The sequence below is a fragment of the Lithobates pipiens genome, unplaced genomic scaffold (assembly GCF_037356315.1).
Source record: "Lithobates pipiens isolate NorthernLeopardFrog02 unplaced genomic scaffold, aLitPip1_a1.2 Scaffold_18, whole genome shotgun sequence".
Lineage (NCBI taxonomy): Eukaryota > Metazoa > Chordata > Amphibia > Anura > Ranidae > Lithobates > Lithobates pipiens.
In genome coordinates this window covers 606,854,625-606,874,324 of record NW_027507758.1, presented here as the reverse complement: position 1 = coordinate 606,874,324, position 19,700 = coordinate 606,854,625, and the positions used below count along the sequence as shown (strand labels likewise).

At 47.3% G+C, this 19,700-nt stretch overlaps 1 protein-coding gene across 1 annotated transcript in view; it reads right to left on the bottom strand.

The window, feature by feature from the left end:
• The window catches only part of XKR6 (XK related 6), a 287,145-nt gene extending 268,271 nt beyond the window's left edge, over window positions 1-18,874 (bottom strand). Inside the window, exon 1 of the mRNA XM_077489282.1 lies at window positions 18,269-18,874. Within this exon, the coding sequence (XP_077345408.1) occupies window positions 18,269-18,870 (602 nt within the window). The 5' untranslated portion in view covers window positions 18,871-18,874. The remainder of the gene's footprint in view (window positions 1-18,268) is intronic.
• Window positions 18,875-19,700: the final 826 nt, after the last annotated feature.

The window sequence follows — 19,700 nt, the reverse complement described above, 5'->3', positions numbered from 1 at the left end:
TGTTTACACAGACCTCTCCTCGTGCTTCAGCTCTGTCACCTGATCGCGGGACACCAGCGGCGATCCGGTCCGCTGGTTCCACGGCCACGGAGCTCAGGACCAGGTTGGGAGCGTGCCGGTGGCGGCGCATTCCCAACCCATTGCTGGGCACTTAAAGAATCATGTACAGATATGTGATTGTGCCCAGCCGTGCCATTCTTCCGACGTATATCGGCGTGAGGCGGTCTTTAAGTAGTTAATGACCAGACCATTTTTTGGTGATACGGCACTGTGGTTTTAACTGACAATTGCGCGGTCGTGCGACGCTGTACCTAAACAAAGTTGATGTACTTTTTTCCCCCACAAATAGAGCTTTCTTTTGGTGCCATTTGATCACCACTGTGGGTTTTATTTTTTGCACTATAAACAAAGAGCGACAATAAAAAAAATTAAAAAAATTATATATATATATATATATATATATATATATATATATACATATATATATATATATATACACATGTGTGTGTATGTTGACATAGCTAGTCAAATTCCAGGCGTCAGGTCGCCATGGCGACTAGAAATTGCGTCCTGGCTCATGGGTTTTTGTCAGCCCATTCCGAGGCGTATATAAACATTTCTTTTTACTTTTTGCTATAATACATATCCAAAAAAAAAAGAAATATATATAAAAAAAAAAATATTCTTCATCAGTTTAGGCCGATATGTATTCTTCTACATATTTTTGGCAAACACCAACACTTTAACACTTCAGCTGTCAACAGGGAAGACCCGCTGACAGCTCAAAGAACCGAGCCTGAAAGTATCAGCTTCAGGTATCAGTGCATTTGCATGAGGACCGATACTTGTGCAAATACTCGGTATCAGCACCGATACCGATACTAGTATCGGTGCAATCCTACAGGGAAGGGAAGTTAATCAGAGCAGTGTTAAGTTTTGTTTCTGCTGTATTGTGTTGGACTAATGTGACAATGCAAATCAGCAGGGTAGCTTTATTGTTCTACAACAGCCCAGAAGTGAGATTGTTCTCCTTGGAAACAGAGGGGAAAATTACTGAAGGTGGGAACTAAAGCCGGGCCATTGACGGTTCGATGCTCGGCTGGCTCATTTTCTTTTTTCTTTTTATTTATTTTTTTAAATATATATTTGTATTATAATCAGTTTTCTAATTAATATCGTGAATTTAAATGAATATTTATATAAATATTAATTTCCATTATCCGCACCTTTTTGGCCGATAGGCTGCTCTTACACTGAGCAGTTTTTGAGGTGCTTTTGCTTTAAAAGAAAAAAGGCGCAAGAAAAGCTCCAGAAAAATGCATCCCTTTAAAAAAGAATAATATGCATGTCTTCACACTGGTCCGTTGTTCTTCCATTGCGCTGTTCAAAATCCTGCTTGCTGCATTTTTTGGTGCATATTTGCTCAGTTAAAAAAAATGTAAAAAAATGAATAAAAAAAATGCACCAAAAATGCACCTCCTCATTGAAAACGCAACAACACGGGGGCATTTTTGATGCAGTTTTTGAGTCACATGATCTATGAAAAACACACTGCGGTATAATCCCTGCAAAAAAAAAAAACGCAGTAAAATGCTGCCAAAAATGGCGATAAGATTGCAGCAAAAGCGCGCATTTTTTGGAGGCCATTATCGGCACCTTTTCATTTGCAAAACGTCAATAATAACCCTATTTGGGGAGGCCGAAATTTCAATGCGTCGCTAAAACAAACAATTCCAACAACCACCATTTTATTCTCCAGGGCCTCTGCTTTTGTAAAATATATAATGTTTGCTTTTAACGTGTGAAAACTGTTCTTAACTGAGTTATAGACTAGATATATGGCCGCTTTTTTTACCCGCTGGGGAGATTTCTCTTAATCCTGTCCTGGTCAGCAGGAAACTACGTGAGGGAAATTTCTACTCTACTTTTTTTTTTTAACAGAATACCTCTAAGCTAGAACTATATCCATCGAACGATGTGCACAGGAGGGAGACAGTTTATTAAATGAAACACAGAATCCATAATGAAATTTGCAAGCCAGAGTTTAAGCCAACCATCCCTGACCAAAATATTCAGCATGTAACTGCTGCTCCATCCAAGTATGAAACGGAGGGTGAAAGAGGTGAGAGAACCCCGCTGGATTCACAAAAGATGCCTTCTACCTTCTGCCCTTTTCCTAAGAAACAGAAACCGCATCATACTGCGTGTGCGTAAAGTGCGCTACAAATGATTAGATATTGCCACTCATTAGAATTAAACACCATATCATTTACAGCCATAGGTCAGTACAAGATACAGCATATTACCAAAAGTATTGGGACGCCTACCTTTACACGCACACAAACTTTAATGGTATCCCAGTCTTAGTCCGTAGGTTTCAATATTGAGTTGGCCCACCCTTTGCAGCTATAACAGCTTTAACTCTTCTGGGAAGGCTGTCCACAAGGTATAGGAGTGTGTCTATGGGAATGTTTGACCATTCTTCCAGAAGCGCATTTGTGAGGTCAGGCACTGATGTTGGTCAAGAAGGCCTGGCTTGCAGTCTTCACTCTAATTCATCTCAAAGGTGATCTATCTGGTTGAGGCCAGGACTCTGTGCAGTAGAGGTGCACGATTAATCGTGAAACGATCACGATCTCGATTCAGCCCCCCCCCCCCCACATGATCTAGCGTCTGGATAATCAGCGATTTTCGTTTAGTGGAACACAAATGGCGGATATCGGAACTGACGTCAGTCATTGGAGCGTGTGATGCGGCGTGTCACTGCCTGGGCGTGGGCGGGTACAGTGGCCGGGAAACCACAGTGAGCGCGCACCTCCTCACTGCCTGTCAGTTGTTTCTGAAAAGCTGTCTAAACAAGGATCACACTTTAGAGGAGACTTGGATTTATGGCGGGGCCATACATGGATTGAAATTCATCTGATTCAGCATGGACTGAATGAATGTCTATTCATGTATGGGTAGGAGTCCTCACTACTATACACAGGTCCCTGCTGGGAATTGTAGTCCCTCATAGAGAATAAGTCATGCTGGGGAGTTGCAGTCCTCAGTGCTATATGTCCCGTCCCCCCAAATAGGGGCATGCTAAGGGTAGTAGTCCACCATAAACCAGAATCATGCTGGGGGGTTTTATAGTCCCCCATAAGCCAAAATCAGTCATGCTGGAGGACTGCAGCTCCCAGCACAATCGTTTTGTGGGGGGGACTACAACCCTTAGTCGGGTCCTCTAGCGCTCAGTGTATAGTCCTGAGCAGTGTAACTCCCATCATGGCTGATTCTGTGTTATGGAAAGACTACAACTCTCACCATGGCCCTGTATTGGGCCTTATTTTTTCTTATTTATTCTCAGTTTTTGAGAATCGTGAGAGAATCGTGATCTTCATTCTAAGCAAAAGAATCATGATTCTCATTTTTCCCAGAATCGTGCAGCTCTACTGTGGAGACCAGTCAAGTTCCTCCACCCCAAAATTGCTCATCTACGTCTTTACGGACCTTGCTTTGTGCACTGGTGTGCAGTCATGTTGGAACAGGAAGGGGCCATCCCCAAACGGTTTCCACAAAGTTGGGAGCATAAAATTGTCCAAAATGGCCTTAGTATGCCGACGCCTTAAGAGTTCCCTTTACTTAAACTATGTGGCCAAGCCCAACCCCTGAAAAACAACCCCACACCATAATCCTCCCCCTCCACCAAATGATTTGGACCAGTGCACAAAGCAAGGTCCATAAAGACATGGATGAGTGAGTTTGGGTCCTGACCTCAACTCGATAGAACACTTGGTACAGGCAGCAGGCTGGTAGACTGATCTGTCCATCGGACACAGCAGGTGACAGATCACGTCGGAGCATGGCCTGTGGTGCGCCATTCTGGGTGGATGCCATATGACAGTGATGACGAACCTTGGCACCCCAGATGTTTTGGAACTACATTTCCCATGATGCTCAACTACACTGCAGAGTGTATGAGCATCATGGGAAATGTAGTTCCAAAACATCTGGGGTACCAAGGTTTGCCACTACTGATGTTTTGGAACTACATTTCCCATGATGTTCAACTACACCGCCGAGTGCATGAGCATCATGGGAAACGTAGTTCCAAAACATCTGGGGTGCCAAGGTTTGCCATCACTGTCATGACGTCCTTCTCGGATGGGCGCCATTCTGGGTGGATGTCATATGACGCCCTTCTAGGATAACAGGGCTGCCACCCAGTCATCATTTTGTAATATCCCAGGGTAGGAAGCAATTCATCAGCACTGGGGTTTTTTTATCGTTCGCTATATAAGAGCAAAAATACAGAAAAAAAACTAAAAAAAATAAAAAATTTCTTAGTTTTGGTTATAAGATTTTGCAAATTAATATTTTTTTAATTCATTTAGGCCAAAATGTATTTTGATACATTTATAGTATTTTGTAAAAGGTAACCCAGTGTAAATAAACCAGTGTATATTATTTAGTCTGTGTCAAAGTTATAGTGTCCACAAACTATGGTTGGTGTATGTATGTATGTATATATATGTATGTATTTATGTATATATATGTATGTATTTATATATATATATATATATATATATATATATATATATATATATATATATATATATATATATATATATATACAGTGGTGTGAAAAAGTGTTTGCCCCCTTCCTCATTTCCTGTTCCTTTGCATGTTTGTCACACTTAAGTGTTTCGGAACATCAAACCAATTTAAACAATAGTCAAGGACAACACAAGTAAACACAAAATGCAATTTGTAAATGAAGGTGTTTATTATTAAAGGTGAAAAAAAATCCAAACCATCATGGCCCTGTGTGAAAAAGTGATTGCCCCCTAAACCTAATAACTGGTTGGGCCACCCTTAGCAGCAACAACTGCAACCAAGCGTTTGCGATAACGTGCAATGAGGCTTTTACAGCGTCCTGGAGGAATTTTGGCCCACTCATCTTTGCAGAATTGTCCTAATTCAGTTACATTAGAGGGTTTTCGAGCATGAACGGCATTTTTAAGGTCATACCACAACATCTCAATAGGATTCAGGTCAGGACTTTGGCTAGGCCACTCCAAAGTCTTCATTTTGTTTTTCTTCAGCCATTCGGTGGTGGACTTGCTGGTGTGTTTAGGATCATTGTCCTGCTGCAGAACCCAAGTTCAGTTCAGCTTGAGTACACGAACAGATGGTCGGACATTCTCCTTCAGGATCTCTTGGTAGACAGCAGAATTCATAGTTCCTTTTATCACGGCAAGTCTTCCAGGTCCTGAAGCAGCAAAACAGCCCCAGACCATCACACTACCACCACCATATTTTACTGTTGGTATAATGTTCTTTTTATGAAATGCAGTGTTCCTTCTACGCCAGATATACTTGGACACACACCTTCCAAAGAGTTCCACTTTTGTCTCATCGGTCCACAGAATGTTGTCCCAAAAGTCTTGGGGATCATCAAGATGTGTTGTGGAGAAATTGAGACGAGCTTTGATGTTCTTTTTGCTCAGCAGTGGTTTTCTCCTTGGAACTCTGCCATGCAGGCCATTTTTGCCCAGTCTTTTCCTGATGGTGGAGGCATGAACGCTGACCTTAACTGAGGCAAGTGAGGCCTGCAGTTCCTTGGACGTTGTTGTGGGGTCTTTTGTGACCTCTTGGATGAGTCGTCGCTGCGCTCTTGGGGTAATTTTGGGCGGCCGGCCACTCCTGGGAAGGTTCACCACTGTTCCATGTCTTCGCCATTTGTGGATAATGGCTCTCACTGTGGTTCGCTGGATTCCCAAAGCTTTGGAAATGGCTTTATAACCCTTTCCAGACTGATAGATCTCAATTACTTTCTTTCTCAATTGTTCCTGAATTTCTTTGGGTCTCGGCATGATGTGTAGCTTTTAAGGATCTTCTGGTGGACCTTACTGTGTCAAGCAGCTCCTATTTAAGTGATGCCTTGATTGTGAACAGGTGTGGCAATAATCAGGCCTGGGTGTGGCTAGAGAAATTGAACTCAGGTGTGGACAACCACAGTTATAGTATGTTTTAACAAGGGGGGCAATCACTTTTTCACACAGGGCCATGATGGTTTGGATTTTTTTTCACCTTTAATAATAAACACCTTCATTTACAAATTGCATTTTGTGTTTACTTGTGTTGTCCTTGACTATTGTTTAAATTGGTTTGATGTTCCGAAACACTTAAGTGTGACAAACATGCAAAGGAACAGGAAATGAGGAAGGGGGCAAACACTTTTTCACACCACTGTATATATATATATATATATATATATATATATATATATCTATATAAAATTTGAAAATTGATCAGTCCTGATATACTGACAGCTTATCTCTTTTCATGAGGCCCTAAAATGCCAAGACGGTACAAATACCCCCCAAATGACCACTTTTTGGAAAGTAGACAATCCAAGATATTTAGTAAGATGCAGGGGCAGTTTTCTGAAGTTGTCTCCTGAGTATGGAGATACCACAAATGCGTGAAACTTTTTTTTCTTTATGGCCTACATGGGTCCAAAAACTCATCTAGGTATCATCGGTCATATTTGGGGTAATCCAATCTGTGAAAGAAAATCCCCTTTGTCCTTAATGCCTGGGGATGTCCCCCCCCCACCCCCAAGTCCCTGAGCACCCCCTGTTTCTGCCTTATATAGAAGTTTTTTTTTTGTAATTTCTCATAAAATTGATAGCGGTTAATGCCGGTCATATTGGGGGTCGTTCAGTTTGTTCCCTGTTCACCATCTGTCTCTGCCTTATGTAGGGGATTATTTTTTCATACCTGATGAAGTTGATAACGGCCGTCTTCGGGTCCTCCAATTTGTGAATGCAAATCTCCCTTCCATAATGCCCCCCTCCCCCCCAGTCATTGAAAGCCCCATCTCATCGCTTATAATAGGGGATCTGAAAAAGTGATGGTAGTCATATTTGGGTACTCCAGTTTGTGAAAGCAAGTTCCCTTGCCCTTTAATGTCCTCCCACAGTCCCTGATCACCCCCAAAGTCTGCCTTATATAGGGGATTTTTGGTAATTTTTCGTAAGGTTGATAGCGGTCATATTGGGGGATCAACCAATTTGTGAAAGAACCCCCCCCCCCCCCCATCGTCCCTGAGCACCGCCTGTGTCTGCCTTACATAGGGGATTATTTGCTCATACTAGAGCTGCACAATTAATCTTTAAGAAATCATTATCACAATTTTTTCCCTGCTGCAATCAGCCATCAAATATATATATATATATATAATTTTTTAATATTTTTTTTTTAGTAGAGACCCTAGAGAATAAAATGGTGGTTGTTGCAATATTTTATGTCACACTGTATTTGCGCAGCAGTCATTTTTGGCCAGAATAATGCAGCTCTAGGTCATACCTGATAAAGTTGATAGCGGCCATTATTAGTGTGCGCAGCCTACTGCATTAGGGTGTGCGCCCCACAGCACAAACACACATGCAGATATCAGCAAAGCAGTGTCAGTAGAGCAGATATTGGTGTCAGTAGGGCAGTGGATGGTGTCAGTAGGGCAGTGGACGGTGTCAGTAGGGCAGTGGACGGTGTCAGTAGGGCAGTGGACGGTGTCAGTAGGGCAGAGATTGGTGTCAGTAGGGCAGTGGATGGTGTCAGTAGGGTAGTGGACGGTGTCAGTAGGGCAGAGATTGGTGTCAGTAGGGCAGAGATTGGTGTCAGTAGGGCAGTGGACAGTGTCAGTAGGGCAGTGGACAGTGTCAGTAGGGCAGTGGACAGTGTCAGTAGGGCAGTGGACAGTGTCAGTAGGGCAGTGGACAGTGTCAGTAAGGCAGTGGACGGTGTCAATAGGGCAGTGGACAGTGTCAATAGGGCAGTGGACAGTGTCAGTAGGGCAGTGGACAGTGTCAGTAGGGCAGAGGATGGTGTCAGTAGGGCAGTGGATGGTGTCAGTAGGGCAGTGGACGATGTCAGTAGGGCAGTGGACGGTGTCAGTAGGGCAGAGATTGGTGTCAGTAGGGCAGAGATTGGTGTCAGTAGGGCAGTGGACGGTGTCAGTAGGGCAGTGGACGGTGTCAGCAGGGCAGTGGACGGTGTCAGCAGGGCAGTGGACGGTGTCAGTAGGGCAGAGATTGGTGTCAGTAGGGCAGTGGATGGTGTCAGTAGGGCAGTGGACGGTGTCAGTAGGGCAGAGATTGGTGTCAGTAGGGCAGAGATTGGTGTCAGTAGGGCAGTGGACAGTGTCAGTAGGGCAGTGGACAGTGTCAGTAAGGCAGTGGACGGTGTCAGTAAGGCAGTGGACGGTGTCAGTAAGGCAGTGGACGGTGTCAGTAGGGCAGAGGTTGGTGTCAGTTTTTATTTTTATTATTTATTTATTTTTTAAAAAAATTTTTATTATTTTTGACAGTATTATTATTACTTTTTATATTATAATATATATATTATAATATAATATAAATATATATTATATTATCTTTTTAGGAGTGCTGTGGGGGGGGGCTTTAGTAAAATATCAAGGATCTAAACAAAGAGAAAGGGACTGAGCACAGAGCTTCTCCAGTCCCTTTCTCTGCAGCCTCAGCTGTACTGGACAGTGAATGAATGGGGAGTGCTCTGTGCTGAGCAGCTTCCTGTTCATTCACAAAGTGAAGCATTGTAAACATGGTTTACTCTGCTTCACTTATGAGCACAGGAGCAATCAGTACGGATCACTCACTGTGCTCATTCATTCATCCACCCTGAAACATTCCCTGCAGCAGCCGGTGCGGGAGGAGAAGAGAGAAGCTGGCAGCACTGCAAGGGGGAGATAGGGGGAGATAGGGGGCAAAAGGAAGCAGGGGGAATTGGCATCAAACAGGATGCACACACCTATGGCAGCCATATTGGAGTCCTCTCATTTGTGAACACAAGTCCTCCTGTCCTAATGCCTGGGGGTCTTTTCGCCCCCTCCTCAGTCCTTGAGCACCCCCTGTGCCATCCCTTATATAAGGGAATAATTTGGGCATGCCTGGATCAGGCTTGCTGGACAGACAGTCACAAATAATCTACTATGTGCCTCTATCTGCAATGATGGGAACAAATGGGGAGACTTAACATATGGAAGACATACCTTATTGCAATTCATGCATAGAAGGTTATCCTATGTTGTTTTATTGCCATTTTATATCAATAAAGCTATTGCAATTTTTACGTATATACACAACGATATAAAAAAAAAGCTTTTTTTCCAATCTAAATACAAGAATATGTGGTGCCTCAGACATCCAGGTTCTTCTCTCTTATCTTCTTGATACACAGGTGTTTTATATGCATATAAAGCTTTAAAAAGTGTACGATGCCTATAGCAAGTACATATTCTATGATGGAAATGAAGAACATAAAAATGCAGAGTGGCAATGAATTAAACAACACAGAAAATAAGACATTTACAGGTTCCTTTAATCTCCTTCGGCCAAAAAAAAAAAAAAACATACATATTAGAGCAAGGGGGAGGGGGCAGGGCTGTCACCAGCTGCAGTGGCTCCTACCTTCACAGTGCTTAACCTCCCCCACATCCCTCGTTAGAATCCATCGCCCAGCTGCAAGCCTGCAGCCTGAAATACATCGCACCAATGCAAGCATGTCACCGATGAACAGCTAGGGGATTTTTATTTTTTTTATTTTTTTAACAGCATCTGTTTAGAAGCTCCACTCTCAGACCCTGGTGATAATACCATTAACCTTTAAAAATCTGGAATTCCTCAAACAGCGGGCAACCGAACGGTTAGGAATACTGCACAGGGCCAACCTCTCCTCCTTTCGTTTCAGACAGAATGACATTCTGCAGCCTGGGCAAGGTGTCTTATATCACAGACTGATCTCCTTGCTAGGCAGAAGGATGTCTGGTGGGTGGCAGGGTGGGGGGACTTACTGGCTCTTTTAGTTTACAGATAGCAGATATTATGGTCATATCCTGGGAGAATCAGCAGAATCCATAAAAGATGAGAGTAACTGTATATAATATATGACTAAGGCACTTTAAAAAAAAAAAAAAGTGGCAGCAAGGCGGACATAAAAGCAATTCAATGATAGAGTGCGGTAAAAGTGAGCAATCTCTTTACTAAATAGAGCAGTTTGAGAGCCTTGTAGGAGGTAAAACATACACAGTATTATTCGAGAGAAAAGAGAAAATTGAGACATGTATGTGTATGATAGTACGGTACAGACAGCAGAGATATAGTACAGTATAGCATCCCCTTAGTAATAATTAACATAGATATCTGAAATTAAGACAGTCAGAGATCCGGGTTTAGCACATCTGAAGACAGTCAGAGATCAGGGTGTAAGGACATCAGGAGACAAGCAAAGATCAGGGTGTAAGGACATCAGGAGACAGTCAAAGATCAGGGTGTAAGGACATCAGGAGACAGTCAAAGATCAGGGTGTAAGGACATCAGGAGACAGTCAAAGATCAGGGTGTAAGGACATCAGGAGACAGGCAAAGATCAGGGTGTAAGGACATCAGGAGACAGGCAAAGATCAGGGTGTAAGGACATCAGGAGACAGGCAAAGATCAGGGTGTAAGGACATCAGGAGACAGGCAAAGATCAGGGTGTAAGGACATCAGGAGACAGGCAAAGATCAGGGTGTAGGGACATCAGGAGACAGGCAAAGATCAGGGTGTAGGGACATCAGGAGACAGGCAAAGATCAGGGTGTAAGGACATCAGGAGACAGGCAAAGATCAGGGTGTAAGGACATCAGGAGACAGGCAAAGATCAGGGTGTAAGGACATCAGGAGACAGTCAAAGATCAGGGTGTAAGGACATCAGGAGACAGGCAAAGATCAGGGTGTAAGGACATCAGGAGACAGGCAAAGATAAGGGTGTAAGGACATCAGGAGACAGTCAAAGAGCAGGGTGTAGGACATCAGGAGAAGTCAAAGATTAGGGTGTAGGACAGTGATGGCAAACCCTGGCACCCCAGAGGTTTGCCATCACTGGTGTAGGACATCAGGAGAAGTCAAAGATCAGGATGTAGGACATCAGAAGACAGTCAGAGATGTAGGTGTAGGACATCAGAAGACAGTCAGAGATCAGGGTGTAGGACATCAGAAGACAGTCAGAGATCAACGTGTAGGACATCAGAAGACAGTCAGAGATCAACGTGTAGGACATCAGAAGACAGACAGAGATCAACGTGTAGGACATCAGAAGACAGACAGAGATCAACGTGTAGGACATCAGAAGACAGTCAGAGATCAGGGTGTAGGACATCAGAAGACAGTCAGAGATCAACGTGTAGGACATCAGAAGACAGTCAGAGATCAACGTGTAGGACATCAGAAGACAGTCAGAGATCAACGTGTAGGACATCAGAAGACAGTCAGAGATCAGGGTGTTGGACATCAGAAGACAGTCAGAGATCAGGGTTTAGGACAACAGAAGTCAGTCAAAGATCAGGGTGTAGGACATCAGGAGAAGTCAAAGATCAGGGTGTAGGACAGTGATGGCAAACCTTGGCACCCCAGAGGTTTGCCATCACTGGTGTAGGACATCAGGAGAAGTCAAAGATCAGGATGTAGGACATCAGAAGACAGTCAGAGATGTAGGTGTAGGACTACAGAAGACAGTCAGAGATCAGGGTGTAGGACATCAGAAGACAGTCAGAGATCAGGGTGTAGGCCATCAGAAGACAGTCAGAGATCAGGGTGTAGGCCATCAGAAGACAGTCAGAGATCAGGGTGTAGGCCATCAGAAGACAGTCAGAGATCAGGGTGTAGGACATCAGAAGACAGTCAGAGATCAGGGTGTAGGACATCAGAAGACAGTCAAAGATCAGGGTGTAGGACAGTGATGGCAAACCTTGGCACCCCAGAGGTTTGCCATCACTGGTGCAGGACATCAGGAGAAGTCAAAGATCAGGATGTAGGACATCAGAAGACAGTCAGAGATGTAGGTGTAGGACATCAGAAGACAGTCAGAGATCAGGGTGTAGGACATCAGAAGACAGTCAGAGATCAGGGTGTAGGACATCAGAAGACAGTCAGAGATCAAGGTGTGGGGCATCAGGAGACAGTCAAAGATCAGGATGTAGGGCATCAGAAGAAAGTTGGAGATCAGAATTGAGGACACCAATAAGAAATGGCCACAGAGCTGAAAGCTGTAAAGTGTGGAGATAGCAAAGCTTTAAAAGCAAGGATTTGGGAAGTAGAAGCCATGTAGCGCAAGGGCCAATACAGATACTGCCCCAGGAGCCAGAACTAGGACTTAGTGTATAAACCGGTGACACTGGATAGGAGAACAGAGTTTGCTCAGGAGCAAGCACCAACACCGCCAATCAATGGGAGACAGAAGATAAAGCAAGTCAAAGGTGTAGTAGACATAGTAGTACAAGTGATAAAGCAAGATAGACTATTGAGCAAGCGTCCTGAGCTCAAAGACAGTTGGGTGCAACTAAACAGGTCGCTGAAATAGAAGACAGAGAAGTCCAGGTGCTGGACGGCAGAAGGCTGTGTATGCTGCATTACTACCTCCACTTACACAGTTACTGCAGTTCAGCGCCAGGGATGGCTTAGCTCCCAGTATAGTCACAGCACCGAAGAGAGCTCCCAGTACAGTTAATGCACCGAGGACAGCTGCCAGTATAGACACTGCACTGGGGACAGCTCCCAGTACAGTCACTGCAGTTCAGAACCAGAGACAGCTCCCTGTACAGTCGATGCATCAGGTATTTCTCCTAATACAGTCACTGCATCAGGGACAGCTCACAGTAAAATCACCATGGTTCAAGACCAGAGACAGCTCCCAGTACAGTTACTACAGATCAGCACCTGGTACAGATCTTAGTACAGTCACTGCTAATCAGGACCAGGGACAGCTCCCAGTACAGTCACTGCAGTTCAGCACCAGGGAGAGCTCACAGCAGAGTCGCTGTAGCCCAGCACTGGGGAGAGCTCCTAGTACAGTCAATAAACCAGGACAATTCCCAGTACAGTCACTGCCATTCAGCACTAGGGAAAGTTCCCAGTTCAGTTGCTGTAGTTCAGCACCAATGACAGCTCCAAGCACAATCACTGCACCCCAGAAGCATTACATCTCCCAGTGCAATCATTACAGCCCAGAAGCAGTTCAGCTCCTAGTACAGTCAATGCAGCCCAGCATGGAGGACAGCTCCCAGTACAGTCATTGCAGTTCAGCACCAGGGACAGCTCCCAGTACAGTCATTGCAGTTCAGCACCAGGGACAGCTCCCAGTACACTCACTGCTGTTCAGCACCATGGCAAGTTCTCAAGAACAGTCGCTGCAGTTCAAAACCATGGACAGCTCCCAGTACAGTCATTACAGCCCAGAAGCATTACAACTCCTAGTACAGTCACTGCAGCCCAGAAGCATTACAGCTCCAAGTACAGTCATTGTAGCCCAGCATGGAGGTCAGCTCCCAGTAGTCATTGCCGTTCAGCACCAGGGACGGCTCCCAGTACAGTCACTGCCGTTCAGCACCAGGGGCGGCTCCCAGTACAGTCACTGCTGTTCAGCACCAGGGACAGCTCCCAGTACAGTCACTGCTGTTCAGCACCAGGGACAGCTCCCAGTACAGTCACTGCCATTCAGCACCAGGGACAGCTCCCAGTACAGTCACTGCTGTTCAGCACCAGGGGACAGGTCCCAGTACAGTCACTGCTGTTTAGCACCAGGGACAGCTCCCAGTACAGTCACTGCTGTTCAGCACCAGGGACAGCTCTTAGCACAGTCACTGCAGCCCAGAAGCAGTACAGCTCCTAGTACAGTCATTGCAGCCCAGCACAGTCACTGCAGTTCAGCCCCAATGACAGCTCCTAGCACACAGTCACTGCAGCCCATTAGGATTACAGCTCCCAGTACAGTCATTACAGCCCAGCACTGAGGACAGCTCCCAGCGCCCACACAATACCTGACCTGGCTGCCAAGCACACCAAGCCCAGCTCCTGACATTGCAGCAAACGTTTCAGCCTACGCAGCCCATCATCCCCCCCCTCCACCCCAATGTGCAGCGTGTCTGGAAATACAAAGCGATCAGGAGATGTGCTGGGGGGCCAGAGTGAGCCTTGCAGTGTAATCCCAAGTACAGGAAGGTTATCCAGTGTGGCCCCCAGAAACCCAGCGAGGGCCACATCCCCAATAAGAGAAGGTTAACAGATCATTATCTCCCAATATCATAGAAGAAATCAATGTAAATTCACTCCCTGCACCCCTTACACTGCCGATGCATGGTCTAAGCAGCATATTATCACAGCACTGTCCTCCACAGCCCTGGGGCTGTCATCTATTATACTATGTAATCCCACATTGCAATATATTATTATACCCCAGGATTAGCAGTGCATTATACATTGCAATACATAATTATACTCCAGGATGAGCAGTGCATTAAACATTGCAATATAATATTATACCCCAGGATTAGCAGTGCATTATACAATGTAATATATGTTTATACCCCAGGATTAGCAGTGCATTATACATTGCAATACATCATTATACTCCTGGATGAGCAGTGTATTATATATTGTAATATATTTTTATACCCCAGGATTAGCAGTGCATTATACATAGCAATATATCATTATACTCCTGGATGAGCAGTGCATTATATATTGTAGTATATTTTTATACCCCAGGATTGCAATATATCATTATACTCCTGGATGTGCAGTGCATTGTACATTGCAATATATCATTATACTCCAGGATTAGCAATGCATTATATATTGCAACCCACAGCCATCTGCATTATTATCACAATACATTCTGCATTCCCCTTCCCAATGCATTGCCAGATCATTATCTGGACTGGCACACAACCATGACATTGTATTTCAAATAACACAGCTCCACATCCTCTATTCCCTAATGCCAGTTCATCATTTCCCTCCCCTAAACCCCCCACCCAGAAAAAAACAGTGCGTGATTCCCAGCAACCCCTCACAGTAAGTGGACTCTTCCTTGAACCAACACCTTGCCAGTGCTTTCTATCCAACACTCCATATTCCAAGTGTGATCTTCCCAGCCCCTGGATAGGATCTTCCGGATAATTATTTACATTGTATTTACCAACACATCATACACACTCCATGCAGATGATTTTCAGTACCTCAATATAAGACACCCCCCCCCCTTCCCAAAATTACTGTATTCCTCTTCTTATACACGGATTAAGCATGCCAGCCTCACTCCCCAATCCCCCTGTCCTTGCATTATATTGTAGCTTTACCAGGACAGAAATTCACATACAGTCCCTGCTATGACATGACTGCACCCAAATATTACCAACAAAAATCTTATAAGACATGTAACACACAACTACTTCAGCTGACACCTTATTAATAGTACCCGACAATTACCGGATTCCTATTCCCCGCACCCGACAATTACCGGATCCCTATTCCCGGCACCCGACAATTACTTCATATCATTCCCCGACCACCCGACAAATGTACATCTCTGCCCCATAATCACTTCTCCATATCATCGCCCGACCACCCAACAAATATACATCGCTGCCCGATAATTACTTCTGCATATCATTCCCCGACCACCAGACAAATGTACATCGCTGCCTGATAATTACTTCTGCATATCATTGCCCGACCACCCGACAGTGCATTGCAGTTTACTTTATGAATTCCAACACAATCAGGACATAAATAGGATTTATTTTAATAAAAATGAATTTAAAACATTTCTATATTACACAGAGTATGTATTCTACCTGTGATCCCACATCACTAGAGCAAGTGCAACATGTACATTATATGACAATTCCACATTCTCCAAAAGCAGAATCACTGGGGGAGTCCTCCCCTCCTCCTGTACAACACATCAATGGAGGACTCCACTTTACCCCAATCAATGGAGGAGGCCTCCCCTGTACCCCAATCAATGGAGGAGGCCTCTCCTGTACCCCAATCAATGGAGGAGGCCTCCCCTGTACCCCAATCAATGGAGGACTCCACTGTACCCCACATCAATGGAGGAGGCCTCCCCAGTACCCCACATCAATGTAGGAGGCCTCCCCAGTACCCCACATCAATGGAGGAGGCCTCCCCAGTACCCCACATCAATGGAGGAGGCCTCCCCAGTACCCCAATCAATGGAGGCCTCCCCAGTACCCCAATCAATGGAGGCCTCCCCTGTACCCCAATCAATGGAGGAGGCCTCCCCTGTACCCCACATCAATGGAGGAGGCCTTCCCTGTACCACAATCAATAAGGGAGGCCTCCCCTGTACCACAATCAATAAGGGAGGCCTCCCCTGTACTCCAAGCAATGGAGAAGGACTCCACTGTACCCCAATAAATAAGGGAGGCCTCCTCTGTACCCCAATCAATAAGGGAGGCCTCCTCTGTACCCCAATAAATAAGGGAGGCCTCTCCTGTACCCCAATCAATGGAGGACTCCCCTGTACCCCAATCAATAAGGGAGGCTTCCCCTGTACCCCAATCAATGGGGAATCCTCCCCTGTACCCCAAATCACAAGGGGAGTCCTCCCCTGTACCCCGCATCAGTGGAGGGAGTCCTCCCCTGTACCCCACATCAGTGGGGGGAGTCCTCCCCTGTACCCCACATCAGTGGGGGGAGTCCTCCCCTGTACCCCACATCAGTGGGGGGAGTCCTCCCCTGTACCCCACATCAGTGGGACAGTCTCTCCCTTAAACTTTGCTTAACTAGAAAGTTATTTCCCATGTCTTGTCCTATTACTAGAGCCGTCCTTCCACCTGGAAGAGTTGGCCTATCCCCAGTACTTTCTTCCCTTCAAAACACTGTGACTATATAAATTCCTCGGAGTACTTCTATTACCAGTGTGCCTACTTCCTAATAAATACACAAGACCAGTGCCTTCTTCCCAGTACCTTCCTATTACCATGCCACTTCTTCCAGTACACCCCATTACTGGTGTCTTCTTCCCAGTACCCCCAATCCCCTTCCCGCTACCTCTATATTTGCCCCTCTCCCATTTGCTTCACAGATGCCCCCCCCCCCTTACCTCTAGACTTGCCCCTTTTCTCTTTTCCTAATACTTGCTTCCCCTATTCTTCAAATGTGGCCCTTACTTCCAAACGTGTCCCCTCCCTCTTTTCTTCAGACTTGCCCCCCCCCTTCTCTAAACTTGTCCTTCTTACCTCTAGACTTGCCACTGCACCCGTCCCCTTACCTCAGACTTAAGCCCCCCCCCCCCCCAATCTCCAGACCTTCCTTCTCCTTACCTCAAGACTTGCCCCCACCTTACCTCCAGTCTTTTCCCCCTCCCTTACCCTTCTCCTTTCTGCCATTCGCTCCCTTAGCCCATCTTGTCTCCTTCCCTCACCCCTCTACCTCCAGACTTACCACCCCCCCCCCCCCCCCCCGCTTACCCGCACCTTCTCTTCCTCCCCTTTCCTCTAGATTTCTCCTCCCTATCCCAAGACTTGCCCCTTTTCCTTTGCCCCAGCCTTGCTCCTCTCCTCTTTTACTGCCAGACTTGCCTCTTCACTCAGCCACCCCCCTGTACCCCCAGACCTGCCCCCTGTCCCCCCTTACCTCCAGACTTCCCCCTCCCCCATCCCCCTTTACCTCCAGACTTGCCCCCGGTCCCCCCTTACCTCCAGACTTGCCCCCCTCCCTCAATCCCCCTTACTTCCAGACTTGCCCCCTTACCCCATCCTCCCAGACTTGCCCCCCTCACCTCCAGACTTGGCCCCCTCGCTGGTCCCCCTTACCTCCAGACTTGCCCCCCAGACTTGTCCCCAGTCCCCCCTTACCTCCAGACTTGCCTCCCGCCTTCCCTTCAGACTTGCCCCCCTCCCCCCAGACTTGCCCCCCTCCTTACCTCCACACTTGCCCCCAGTCCCCCCTTACCCCCACACTTGCCCCCCTCCTTACCACCAGACTTGCCTCCCTCCTTACCTCCAGACTTGCCCCCCTCTCCCCAGACTTGTCCCCCTCCTTACCTCGACTTGCCCCCCTCCCCCCAGACTTGCCCCCCTCCTTACCTCCAGACTTGCCCCCCTCCCTACCTCCAGACTTGCCCTGTCCCCCAGAATTGCCTCCCTCCCCTGGTCCCCCCTTACCTCCAGACTTGCCCCAAGTGCCCCCCTTACCCCCAGACTTGCCCCCCTCCTTACCTACAGACTTGCCCCCCTCCTTACCTCCAGATTTGCCCCCCTCTCCCAGACTTTCCCCCCTCCCCCAAGACTTGTCCCCCTCCTTACCTCCAGACTTGCCCCCCCCTCCCCCCAGACTTGCCCCCCTCCTTACCTCCAGACTTACCCCCCCCCTTACATCCAGACTTGCCCCGTCCCCCCAGAATTGCCCCCCTCCTTACCTCCAGACTTGCCCCATCTGCAGGACATGGATGACGGTCTGCCAGGCCCAGACGGAGAGTCTGCAGAGCCGCCGGGGGGGCCCGTAGTGCTGGTAGTGGTGGTGAGTGTTTCCCATCATGGGGGGCCCCCGGTTGCTGAGCCCCTGCACAGCCCCCAGCCCCCCTCCGCTGTAGTCCTGGGCGAACCATCTGAAGCTGAGGATCTGGACGAGGACGGAGGGGACGAGGACGAGGAGAAGGGTCAGGGCGCACGGCACGTAGTCCCTCCGCCGGTAATAGTCCGCCGCCAGCCACAGGTCGGTGCCCACATCCCAGAAGAACACCAGCAGGGCCAATACGATCCACAGGCAGTCCAGCCATGCCCGCTCCCTGGCCGCCCCCACCACCGCCGCCGCCGCCGGGCCCCCGGGGGCCCCTCTCCGGCTCAGCAGGGAGCGCAGGCAGGCGGAGCGGCAGCCCCAATAACAGGACGACGTGTGACAGCAATGACAGATATGGATGGAACTGCTCCCCTCCTCCTCCTCCTCCCGCTCCACCCCGGCCCCGGGCTCCCGGAGCTGAGCGAAGCCGGAGCCCAACACACCGTCCGACTTGGCCGCCATCTTCCTTCACCCTCTCTCCGCTCCTCCTGGGGGGGGCCGCCGTCTTCCGGACCGCTGACGTCACTTCCCTAGAGGGAGGGGTGAGAAAAGAGGGAGGGGGTTCAAAATGGCCTCCCTCCCTGGGATAGGGGTCCCCCCATACCTGACAACCCCCCCCCCCCACTCCCCAACATAACCAATACATCACCCATCCAGACTGGGACATAAGAGGATCATGGTGGGTTTATGATAGGGATCAGGTCTATCATTGTGTGTGGGAGGGTTCAAAATGGCCTCCCTCCCTGGGATGGGGCCCCCCCATTGCTGACCCCTCCCCAACATAACCAATACATCACCCATCCAGACTGGGACATAAGAGGTTCATGGTGGGGTTGTATGATAGGGATCAGGTCTATCATTGTGTGTGGGAGGGTTCAACATGGCCTCCCTCCCTGGGATGGGGCCCCCCCATTGCTGACCCCCCCCCCAACATAACCAATACATCACCCATCCAGACTGGGACATAAGAGGTTCATGATGGGGTTGTATGGTAAGGATCAGGTCCATTATTGTATGTAGGAAGGGGTTCAAAATGGCCTCCCTCCCTGGGATGGGGCCCCCCATACCTGACACCCCCCAACATAACCAATATATCACCCATCCAGACTGAGACATAAGAGGTTCATGGTGGGGTTGTATGATAGGATTCTGGTCTATCATTGTGTCTATGGGGGTTCAAAATGGACTCCTTCCCTGGGATAGGGGTCCCCCCATACCTAACCCCCCAACATAATCAATACATCACCCATCCAGACTGGGATATAAGAGGTTCATGGTGGGGTTGTATGGTA